The sequence below is a fragment of the Mobula birostris genome, chromosome X (assembly GCF_030028105.1).
Source record: "Mobula birostris isolate sMobBir1 chromosome X, sMobBir1.hap1, whole genome shotgun sequence".
In the NCBI taxonomy this organism is placed as follows: domain Eukaryota; kingdom Metazoa; phylum Chordata; class Chondrichthyes; order Myliobatiformes; family Myliobatidae; genus Mobula; species Mobula birostris.
The window spans coordinates 5,840,886-5,853,333 of record NC_092402.1 but is presented as its reverse complement, the minus strand read 5'-3'; the positions used below and the strand labels follow the sequence as shown (position 1 = coordinate 5,853,333).

Sequence of the window (12,448 nt, the reverse complement as noted above, 5' to 3'; positions counted from 1 at the left end):
GAATAAATAGATTGGGGCAGCACAGTGGTGTTGTGGTTAGCGCTGTGTTCTACACGACCGGCGGCCCGGGTTCAATTCCCGCTGCTGTCTGCACATTCTCCTCATGAAAATTGGGTTGCCTCCGGGTGCTCCAGTTTACTCCCACAGTCCCAAGACGGACTGGTTAGTCGGTTAATTGGGTCATTCTAAATTGTCCCGTAACAACAAACGCCGCCGGCGTTTAGGCCAGCGATGAAGGTCCTGCGTCTCTGGGGGTGTTCAGGGCTTCCTTCGTTATGCCAGCAGTTTCCTCTCGGTTTTCACTACCGTCAGTCACACTAGTCTCACTAGTTGTCGGCTCTGTGTGCACGGGTAGTTTTGAAGAAGATTCCACTGCCTGTATCACTAGTTGTCGGCTCTGTGTGCACGGGTAGTTTTGGAGATTCCACTGCCTGTCTCACTAGTTGTCGGCTCTGTGTGCATGGGTAGTTTTGGAGATTCCACTGCCTGTCTCACTAGTTGTCGGCTCTGTGTGCACGGGTAGTTTTGAAGAAGATTCCACTGCCTGTATCACGAGTTGTCGGCTCTGTGTGCACGGGTAGTTTTGGAGATTCCACTGCCTGTCTCACTAGTTGTCGGCTCTGTGTGCACGGGTAGTTTTGGAGAAGATTCCACTGCCTGTCTCACTAGTTGTCGGCTCTGTGTGCACGGGTAGTTTTGGAGATTCCACTTCTGGATCACTCGTTGTCGGCTCTGTGTGCACGGGTAGTTTTGGAGAAGATTCCACTGCCTGTCTCACTCGTTGTCGGCTCTGTGTGCACGGGTAGTTTTGGAGAAGATTCCACTGCTGGATCACTCGTTGTCGGCTCTGTGTGCACGGGTAGTTTTGGAGAAGATTCCACTGCCTGTCTCACTAGTTGTCGGCTCTGTGTGCATGGGTAGTTTTGGAGATTCCACTGCTGGATCACTCGTTGTCGGCTCTGTGTGCACGGGTAGTTTTGGAGAAGATTCCACTGCCTGTCTCACTAGTTGTCGGCTCTGTGTGCACGGGTAGTTTTGGAGATTCCACTGCTGGATCACTAGTTGTCGGCTCTGTGTGCACGGGTAGTTTTGGAGAAGATTCCACTGCCTGTCTCACTAGTTGTCGGCTCTGTGTGCACGGGTAGTTTTGGAGATTCCACTGCTGGATCACTAGTTGTCGGCTCTGTGTGCACGGGTAGTTTTGGAGAAGATTCCACTGCCTGTCTCACTAGTTGTCGGCTCTGTGTGCACGGGTAGTTTTGGAGAAGATTCCACTGCTGGATCACTCGTTGTCGGCTCTGTGTGCACGGGTAGTTTTGGAGAAGATTCCACTGCCTGTCTCACTAGTTGTCGGCTCTGTGTGCATGGGTAGTTTTGGCGAAGATTCTACTGCCCGACTTTATTTATCTTGCGAAGGAAATTTTTCCCCCCCTCCCCCCCGGATAACTAACACTAACTTCGGGCGAAAGTTTCGAACAGGGCAGGGCTGGCGGGCTGCGCAGGAATCGGTGACGTAGCCCGCAGAGGCGGTGACGTCAGCAAGGGGTGACGTAAGCAAAAGGCGGGCGGTTGGAGGACCAGCGATGGCGGAGGCTCCGACCGGGGAAGGCGGCGGCGGTGACGCCGACGACGAGGCCGATTACTTCGACTCGAAGAGCCACTGCCTGGAGCTGTCGCGCCGGCAGAACGAGCAGCGGAAGCGCGGCCTCTTCTGCGACCTGACGCTGTCGGTGGGGGGCCGCGAGTTCCGCGCCCACCGCTCGGTGCTGGCCGCCGCCACCGAGTACTTCGAGCCGCTGCTCGGCGGCAACTTCGAGGAGTCGCGCTCCGAGCGGGTGGAGATGCGCAACTGGAGCACCCAGCCCGGCCCCGACCCCGACACCGTCGAGGCCGTCATCCAGTACATGTACACCGGCGCCATCCGCGTCTGCACCGGCACCGTCCACGAAGTGCTGGAGCTGGCCGACAGGTGAGCGCCTCGGGCTGGGCCGGGCCGCGCCGATCTGATTGGCTGACGGGGCTGAGGAGCAGCCGTGTCATTGGCTGAAGGACTGGGGTATCAGTAGTTTCATTGGCTGAAGGAATGGGGCAACAGGGGCTTCATTGAGGGACTGGGGCATGAGGGGTTTCATTGGCTGAGGGGCCGCGGTATCGGGGGCTTCATTGGCTGAGGGACTAGGGTATCCGGGGTTTGATTGGCTGAGGGACTGGGGTATCAGTGGTTTCATTGGCTGAGGGATTGGGATATCGGGTTTCATTGGCTGAGGGACTGGGGCATGAGGGGTTTCACTGGCTGGGGGACCGCGGTATCGGGGGCTTCATTGGCTGAGGGTCTGGGGTATCGGGGGTTTCATTGGCTGAGGGACTGGGGTATTGGGGGTTTCATTGGCTGAGGGACTGGGGTATCGGGGGTTTCATTGGCTAAGGGACTGGGGTATCAGTAGTTTCATTGGCTGAGGGACTGGGCTATCGGGTTTCACTGGCTGAGGAACTGGGGTATCAGGTGCTTCATTGGCTGTGGGACTGGGGCATCAGGGGCTTCATTGGCTGAGGGACTGGGGCATCAGGAGCTTCATTGGCTGAGGTATGAGGGGTTTCAATGGCTGAGGAGCCGCGGTATCAGGGGCTTCATTGGCTGAGGGACCAGGGTATCAGGTTTCATTGGCTGAGGGACTGGGGCATCAGGGGTTTCATTGGCTGAGGGGCCGCGGTATCAGGAGTTTCATTGGCTGAGGGACTGGGGCATCAGGGGCTTCATTGGCTGAGGGACTGGGGCATCAGGGGCTTCATTGGCTGAGGGTTTGGGAGCGGGGTTTCATTGGTTGAGGGGCTGGGCAGCTGAATTTCATTGGCTGTGGGACTGGACGGTTAGGGGTTTCATTGGTTGAGGGGCTGGGCAGCTGAATCTCATTGGCTGTGGGACTGAACGGTTAGGGGTTTCATTGGTTGAGGGGCTGGGCAGCTGAATTTCATTGGCTGTGGGACTGGATGGTTAGGGGTTTAATTGGCTGAGGGTTGGGGAGCTGAATTTCATTGGGTTGTGGGACTGGGACTAGGGATTTCATTGTTGAGGGACTAGAGAGGGAAGGGCTTTACTGGTTGAAGGAGCAAGGTTAGGGCTTTCTGGGACGGGGTGTGTGGGTTGTTTTTAATGGAGTGGGTTGAGGGACTGAACACAGAATGTTACAGCTCTGGACAGGCCATTTGGCGCAGGCCACACTGATCTTGAATCTGATTTGTACTAAATGCCTTCGGGTTCAAGTTTATCTTTACCTGATTGTACATACATATATATAGATAGAACCAAACAAACCAACTTCTTCCCGGACCACGGCGCACCCACGCAACATGGATCACACGCAGCAGATAAAACAAATTATTACCACAAACAAGTTAACAACCTGTCATTCAAAGTCTAGGTAATGCGAAGCCACAGGTAAACAGTATTCATCTCTCTGTCCTGGTGGCAGGGTATTCACTCCTCTTGTAGTATCATCCGTTTCTCTCATAGACATCTGTCTGTCTTCAACTCCACCAAATTGCCACGTTCCACGACTACCCTAGGTAACCAAGCACTGGCATAAGAAAAAAACAACTTGCCCCTCATATCACCTTTAAACTGCCCCCACCCCATCTCTGGCAGATGTCATGAAAGTTGTTGTTTTGCAGCTACAGTACATTGCGATACATTATAATAAAATCTGTAAATTACAGTATTAAAAAAGGTTAGTAGTGCAAGAATAAGGATAGTGTTCATGGGTTCAATGTCCATTCAGAAATCAGATGGTAGGAGCTGGTCCTGAATTGTCGAGTGTGTGCCTTTAGGTTCCTGTTCCTCCTTGCTGATGGTAGCAATGAGAAGAGGGCACGTCCTGGGTGATGGGGGTCCTTTTTGGGGCATCGCCTTTTGAAGATATCCTGGGTGCTGGGGAGGATGACTGCCCATGACTGTTCAGTTCTCTGCAGCTTATTTTGAATCTGTGCCTTTAAACCCCCTCCCCCTTGCCCGCCATACCAGACAGTGATGCAGCCAGTTAGAATGCTCTCCACGCTGCGTCTAGAAACTCCGGTGCTTTTCCATCGTCATTGAGCTAAGTGGAATGCATTGGTACTTGCAAATGCAGGTGGAGCTTAGCAGTCACTTAGTGGTTTCACAAGATCTGCAGTATGACAGTGCATTCCTCTTCCCTCTTCCCTCTTCTTGAAGTACCAACTCCGACCTCTTCCCTTTCCTCCTCACCTCTCCCTGGTGTTCCAGCTTCTTCCATTTCTCCCACGGTCCACTCTCCTCTCCTATCCGATTCCTCCTTCTCCAACCCTTTGCCTTTTCCAACCTCCCAGCTCCTTATTTCAAACCCCCACCCCCCCATAAACTGGCTTCACCTATCATCTTCTAGCTTTTCCTCCTCCCCCCACCACCTTTTTACTCTGACATCTTCCCCCTTCCTTTCTGTAGATGCTGGCTGACCTGCTGAATCCCTACTGCATTTTGTTCAAAGACTTATTTATTATCAATGTATGTGTGCTTCACACAACCCAAAGATTCGTCTTCTCCAGATAGTCACGTGACACAGAGAAACCGTGGAAGTCATTCAAAGAAAAGCAGCAAACCCACCCCCCCCGCGGCACAAAAAAATGAATGGCAGCAAAATCTGGTCATATTTTGGGTCGTATTGATGCAGAAATGGTGGGGGTTTTTCAGGGTTCGCAAACTTTCCAGCACCACTGTTTGTGTGTAGTGCGTGAATGGAACTGGTGGGGGGGAGGAGATGAAGATGGTTAATAGAGAACTTGCGGGTGGGATGTAGGAAAGTAAACTAATAATTAGAGATTGGGTTAAAGTGAATTTATGATATAAAGCATAGAATTTCTGGGTACAGCACAGTAAGTCAGGGTCCTTCTTCCCTCAATGTTTTGCTGACCAAAGTAAATGTACAGCACTCCATGATTAAACCATCCTTTCACTCCCATAAAGCCCATCTCATTATTTTTCATATATTTGTGAACTTTTCTAAGAGTTCTTTTATTTGCATTTTTGAGCTAAGGGACAAAAGTTTAGGGGTAACATGAGGGGGAACTTCTTTACTCAGAGGGTGGTAGCTGTGTGGAACGAGCTTCCAGCAGAAGTGGTTGAGGCAGGTTCGATGTTGTCGTTTCAAAAAACAAAATTGGACAGCTATTTGGACAGGAAAGGAATGGAGGGTTATGGGCTGAGTGCATGAGGGTTATGGGACGAGGTGAGAGTAAGCGTTCGGCACGGACTAGGAGGGCCGAGATGGCCTGTTTCCGTGCTGTAGTTGTTAAATGGTTATGATCATCAGCGCCCCAAACTCCCTCCCCTGCACAAAGTGCAACAAGAACTTTGACCTCCAAACCCCCTCTCTCCTGCGCAAAAATGAGAAAGCAGGCGTAAGCACAGAATACAAAAGCCGTAAGATTGAAAAAGTCCACCGGTCACAGTCCAAATCTATAAACACAAACCCTCAGAAACATCCTCCAAGATCATGGAAAGAGAGGGACACGGCTTGAGGGCTGAGGCTTACCCTCCAGGCACAGAGATGGGCCACGCAGGCTCCTCCAGCAACAGAGGGATCAAAGGGGGAGGCCGAACACTTGCTCGCCTCTGTCTCAGTCTTCATTGTGGCTTTAATTGGCGAGTAGTAGAAGCTTCAGTCGAAGAAATGGAGTTGATCATCGGCTAGCATCCCATCTCAAGGTTTCTTCGCTTCGAGGCTTCGGGCTTGGAGCTCGGAAACTTCACTCAGTCGATCTCCAAGCTGTAAATTGCAGGCTTCAGCAGTTTCAGAAACATGTTTAAGTTGAAAAACAGATATAAAAAGGCGTGAAATAAATGGTTTTGTGGTCTTATCCAGAAGGTGTGTGTGTTGCTTTGGATTTCAGCATCTGCAGGGCCTCTTGTGTCTGTAATATCACAGCTATTCTGGAGAGGATGTGTGCTGTGAAAATATCACTGTGAGTGGATGATTCAGCACCCGGGTCGGGGCAGATTGAAGGAGGCATACATAAGAAACATTTCGTGCAGGGAGGAATTGAAAAGAAATGCTGGAGGTACTCAGCAGGTGAAGTGAGCAAGATGACGTTTGGCCAGGGGGTGTACTTTGGATCACGTTGCTAATTGTCTGCTTTCACCGATGAACCTGCTCCCCTTTCAGTTGAGACCCTCATCAGTGACTTAATCTCAGCATTAAACTGATCTAGCCCATGCAAATATTATTCAATATATAGCCAAATGAAACAGCTTTCCCCTGGGGTCAGGGTGCAAAACACAGTAACAACAGTGCAAAGCAAATGTGGTTATGACAGCGGAAAGCATGCAGTCAGAAGAATATAATATAGCTGAAGTCCCTAAATGGCATGTCCTGCAAAGTGGGATGTTGTCCTGTTCCAGCTTGTTCTTCCTCGGAGCCAACACCAGGGGGCAGCACCCAGCAGAAGAAGGGGCTGCTCTATCATAATGAAACCAGATTTTTAAAATGGCACTGCTGGGAACGTCTACCCAAACACTTGATCGCTGCTCTTGAATGTGGGAATTGTTGCTGGTCAACCTTGGACTAAGGCTCTGGATGACGCTGAGAGTCAGGACATTGAATTGGAAGTGCAAAGACTGGACCGGTGAATAACGGGAATGTGGGGAGCATTGTTCATGTTTTTAAACATATAAAATGTGCTTTTAACCAGGGGCCCACAGACAGAGTCAGAATCAGGTTTAATATCACTGGCATTTGTTGTGAAATTTGTTTTTGAAGCAGCAGTACATAAGAAAAAGCTAATACACACACAGAGACAGACACGTGCACACACACAGACACGTGTACACACACACACACACACACACACACACACACACACACACACACATTACATATTCATTGACATAAAATGTGGAATGGGCGTTTGCAGCCCTTCGAGTCGCACTGCCTAGCAACCCCACAATCCCCGATTTAACCCTCGCCTGATCATGGGGCTATCTGCAGTGACCAATTAACCTATCAACCGGTACCGTCAACCATCGGTAAACACTAGGGCCATTTCATCCTATTGAGTCACCACCACCTCTTCAGATGCACGGCCTTGCCCAAAGAGTAGATCTACCCCAGGTAAAGGAAATAGCCAGGAGAAATATCTGGATAAAACCACACTGGAGCGCAGGTTATATTAGACAGAGCCACAGTCTCGGCCTGATCACTTCCTTCCCACCCAAAGCTGCGTATCTTGCGATCTTGGTGCTCCCAACATAATCTAAGTTGGGTGATCATCCTCATGACCAGTAGGATGTGGCCAGTAATTCATATCCATCTGCACTCTTTGCAAGTACAACAGTAGTCGACCCATTCCCAGCTGCAGAGCAGAGAGAGGAGATGGCCTAATGGCACCACCACAGGGAACTACAGCGAGAGGGCAGCAGACCCGTACACAACATAGTCATGCTCTGACTACTCTAATCATGCCTAATGCAAAGTAATCGCTGAACCTCTTATTGCGGCTGGCAAAGAGCTTTACCGCCACCTCCTGAAACATAGAAGCATAGAAAGTAGGTGCAGGAGTAGGCCATTCGGCCCTTCGAGCCTGCACCGCCACTTATTATGATCATGGCTGATCATCCAACTCAGGACCCCTCCCCAGCCTTCCCTCCATACCCCCTGACCCCCGTAGCCACAAGGGCCATATCTAACTCCCTCTTAAATATAGCCAATGAACTGGCCTCAACTGTTTCCTGTGGCAGAGAATTCCACAGATTCACCACTCTCTGTGTGAAGAAGTTTTTCCTAATCTCGGTCCTAAAAGACTTCCCCTCTATCCTCCAACTGTGGCCCCTCGTTCTGGACTTCCCCAACATCGGGAACAATCTTCCTGCATCTAGCCTGTCCAATCCCTTTAGGATCTTATACGTTTCAATCAGATCCCCCCTCAATCTTCTAAATTCCAACGAGTACAAGCCCAGTTCATCCAGTCTTTCTTCGTATGAAAGTCCTGCCATCCCAGGAATCAATCTGGTGAACCTTCTTTGTACTTCCTCTATGGCAAGGATGTCTTTCCTCAGATTAGGGGACCAAAACTGCACACAATACTCCAGGTGTGGTCTCACCAAGGCCTTGTACAACTGCAGTAGTACCTCCCTGCTCCTGTACTCGAATCCTCTCGCTATGAATGCCAGCATATCATTCGCCTTTTTCACCGCCTGCTGTACCTGCATGCCCACTTTCAATGACTGGTGCATAATGACACCCAGGTCTCGTTGCACCTCCCCTTTTCCTAATCGGCCATCATTCAGATAATAATCTGTTTTCCTATTTTTGCCACCAAAGTGGATAACTTCACATTTATCCACATTAAATTGCATCTGCCATGAATTTGCCCACTCACCCAACCTATCCAAGTCACCCTGCATCCTCTTAGCATCCTCCTCACAGCTAACACTGCCACCCAGCTTCGTGTCATCCGCAAACTTGGAGATGCTGCATTTAATTCCCTCATCCAAGTCATTAATACATATTGTAAACAACTGGGGTCCCAGCACTGAGCCTTGCGGTACCCCACTAGTCACCGCCTGCCATTCTGAAAAGGTCCCGTTTATTCCCACTCTTTGCTTCCTGTCTGCTAACCAATTCTCCACCCACACCAATACCTTACCCCCAATACTGTGTGCTTTAAGTTTGCACACTAATCTCCTGTGTGGGACCTTGTCAAAAGCCTTTTGAAAATCCAAATATACCACATCCACTGGTTTTCCCCTATCCACTCTACTAGTTACATCCTCAAAAAATTCTATGAGATTCGTCAGACATGATTTTCCTTTCACAAATCCATGCTGACTTTGTCCGATCATTTCACCACTTTCCAAATGTGCTGTTATCACATCCTTGATAACTGACTCCAGCAGTTTCCCCACCACCGACGTTAGGCTAACCGGTCTATAATTCCCCGGTTTCTCTCTCCCTCCTTTTTTAAAAAATGGAGTTACATTAGCCACCCTCCAATCCTCAGGAACTAGTCCAGAATCTAACGAGTTTTGAAAAATTATCACTAATGCATTCACTATTTCTTGGGCGACTTCCTTAAGCACTCTAGGATGCAGACCATCTGGCCCTGGGGATTTATCTGCCTTCAATCCCTTCAATTTACGTAACACCACTTCCCTACTAACATGTATTTCGCTCAGTTCCTCCATCTCACTGGATCCTCTGTCCTCTACTATTTCTGGAAGATTATTTATGTCCTCCTTAGTGAAGACAGAACCAAAGTAATTATTCAATTGGTCTGCCATGTCCTTGCTCCCCATAATCAATTCACCTGTTTCTGTCTGCAGGGGACCTACATTTGTCTTTACCAGTCTTTTCCTTTTTACATATCTATAAAAGCTTTTACAGTCCGTTTTTATGTTGCCTGCCAGTTTTCTCTCATAATCTTTTTTCCCCTTCCTAATTAAGCCCTTTGTCCTCCTCTGCTGAACTCTGAATTTCTCCCAGTCCTCAGGTGAGCCACTTTCTCTGGCTAATTTGTATGCTTCTTCTTTGGAATTGATACTATCCCTAATTTCTCTTGTCAGCCACGGGTGCATTACCTTCCTTGATTTATTCTTTTGCCAAACTGGGATGAACAATTGTTGCAGTTCATCCATGCAACCTTTAAATGCTTGCTATTGCATATCCACCGTCAATCCTTTAAGTGTCATTTGCCAGTCTATCTTAGCTAATTCATGTCTCATACCTTCAAAGTTACCCCTCTTTAAGTTCAGAACCTTTGTTTCTGAATTAACTATGTCACTCTCCATCTTAATGAAGAATTCCACCATATTATGGTCACTCTTACCCAAGGGGCCTCTCACAACAAGATTGCTAATTAACCCTTCCTCATTGCTCAAAACCCAGTCCAGAATAGCCTGCTCTCTAGTTGGTTCCTCGACATGTTGGTTCAAAAAACCATCCCGCATACATTCCAAGAAATCCTCTTCCTCAGCACCTTTACCAATTTGGTTCACCCAATCTAAATGTAGATTGAAGTCACCCATTATAACTGCTGTTCCTTTATTGCACACATTTCTAATTTCCTGTTTAATACCATCTCCGACCTCACTACTACTGTTAGGTGGCCTGTACACAACTCCCACCAGCGTCTTCTGCCCCTTAGTGTTACGCAGCTCTACCCATATCGATTCCACATCTTCCCGGCTTATGTCCTTCCTTTCTATTGCGTTAATCTCTTCTTTAACTAGCAACGCCACCCCACCTCCCCTTCCTTCATGTCTATTCCTCCTGAATATTGAATATCCCTGAACGTTGAGCTCCCATCCCTGGTCACCCTGGAGCCATGTCTGTGTGATCCCAACTATATCATAATCATTAATAACAATCTGCACTTTCAATTCATCCACCTTATTACGAATGCTCCTTGCATTGACACACAAAGCCTTCAGGCGCTCTTTTACAACTCTCTTAGCCCTTATACAATTATGCTGAAAAGTGGCCCTTTTTAATGCTTGCCCTGGATTTGTCGGCCTGCCACTTTTACTTTTCTCCTTAGTACTTTTTGCTTCTACCCTCACTTTACACCCCTCTGCCTGTCTGCACTGGTTCCCAGCCCCCTGTTGTGAACTAACCTCCTCACGCCTAGCCTCTTTAATTTGATTCCCACCCCCCAACCATTCTAGTTTAAATTCACCTCAGTAGCCCCCGCTAATCTCCCTGCCAGGATATTGGTCACCCTAGGATTCAAGTGTAACCCGTCCTTTTTGTACAGGTCACGCCTGCGCCAAAAGAGGTCCCAATGATCCAAAAACTTGAATCCCTGCACCCTGCTCCAATCCCTCAGCCACACATTTATCCTCCACCTCATCGCATTCCTACTCTCACTGTCGCATGGCACAGGCAGTAATCCCGAGATTACTACCTTTGCGGTCCTTTTTCTCAACTCCCTTCCTAGCTCCCTATATTCTCCTTTCAGGACCTCATCCCTTTTCCTACCTATGTCATTGGTACCTATATGTACCACGACCTCTGACTCCTCACCCTCCCACTTCAGGATATCTTGGACACGATCAGAAATATCCCGGACCCTGGCACCAGGGAGGCAAACTACCATCCGGGTCTCTGGACTACGTCCACAGAATCGCCTATCTGACCCCCTTACTATGGAGTCCCCTATCACAACTGCCCCTCCTCTTCCTTGCCCTACCCTTCTGAGCTACAGGGCTGGACTCTGTGCCGGAGGCACGGCCACTGTCGCTTCCCCCGGGTAAGCTGTCCCCCACAACAGTACTCAAACAGGAGTACCTGTTGTTAAGGGGCACAGCCACCGGGGTACTCCCTATTACCTGACTTTTCCCCTTCCCCCTCCTAACCGTGACCCACTTGTCTGCCTCTCGTGGCCCCGGCGTGACCACCTGCCTACAACTCCTCTCTATCACCTCCTCACTCTCCCTGACCAGACGAAGGTCATCGAGCTGCAGCTCCAGTTCCGTAACGCGGTCCCTTAGGAGCTGCATCTCGATGCACTTGGCGCAGATGTAGACGTCCGGGAGGCTTGGAGACTCCAGGGCCTCCCACATCCGACACCGAGAACAGCAATCTGCCCTCACACTCATACTGCCGCTCTCCTCAAATAACAACAGAAAATGAATGCCAAACCTTCCTCGCCTGTTTCCGCCTAAGCCCGTTGAGCCGAAACCCTTAAGTCTTCACTCTGCTCCCGGCTCACTCCGCAGCCCGCAAACTACGCTGCCCGCTCTATGAGGCTCTGTTCCTTTTAAATCTGCCGCACCGCACAGCCCGACGTCACACGCCTGCGCAGTCCCGCCTCTCAGAACGCCGTTGGAGAAAAAAAATAACGAAAATTTCAAAAATGTCTTTCTCGGCACTCCCACTCAGACTCTCAGACTCCTTCTTCGAACCGGAGTGTGGCTCAGGATATCCGAATCCTATATATTTATATTTGTATCAGATTCTATTTTTTAAAAAAAAGCCTATTCTTAAGGACCTGCACTATATTTAAAGCAATAATCCTGTGATCCTTTCTGCAATGCTAATGTTAAATTGTATTTTTATGCCGTGATTGCTTGAAAATTAACCATCCCCTCTCTGGATTATATTTATTTTATTGAGATACAGCATAGAATGGGTCCTTCAAGCCGTGCCACCCAGCAACACCAGGTTTAACCCTGGCCTGATCATGGGGCAATTTATAATCACCAATTAACCTACCAGCCCGTACATCTTCGGGCTGCGGGAGAAAGCCCACGCGGTTGCGGGGAGAGTGTGCAAACTCCTTACCGCGGGAACTGAACCCAGGTCTCCTGCACTGTAAAGTGTCGTGCTAACCACGATGCTACTGCGCTGACACACTAAAACACCTCGGCAGCACGCGCTGGACTGTTCCTTGTCGATTGTGGGACTCCCACTGCCCATGTTCGTTTTTAAGATGAAGAAGCACA

At 49.3% G+C, this 12,448-nt stretch overlaps 1 protein-coding gene across 2 annotated transcripts in view; it reads left to right on the top strand.

Moving 5' to 3' along the window:
* Positions 1–1,555: 1,555 nt before the first annotated feature.
* klhl11 (kelch-like family member 11) overlaps positions 1,556–12,448 on the top strand; it is a 32,395-nt gene continuing 21,502 nt past the window's right edge. For both annotated transcript variants that reach the window (XR_011883948.1, XM_072249692.1), the window contains exon 1: positions 1,556–1,969. Coding sequence is in view for 1 of the 2 variants with exons in the window: in XM_072249692.1 (XP_072105793.1) it covers positions 1,584–1,969 (386 nt within the window). In the remaining variant the exon portion in view is untranslated. The remainder of the gene's footprint in view (positions 1,970–12,448) is intronic.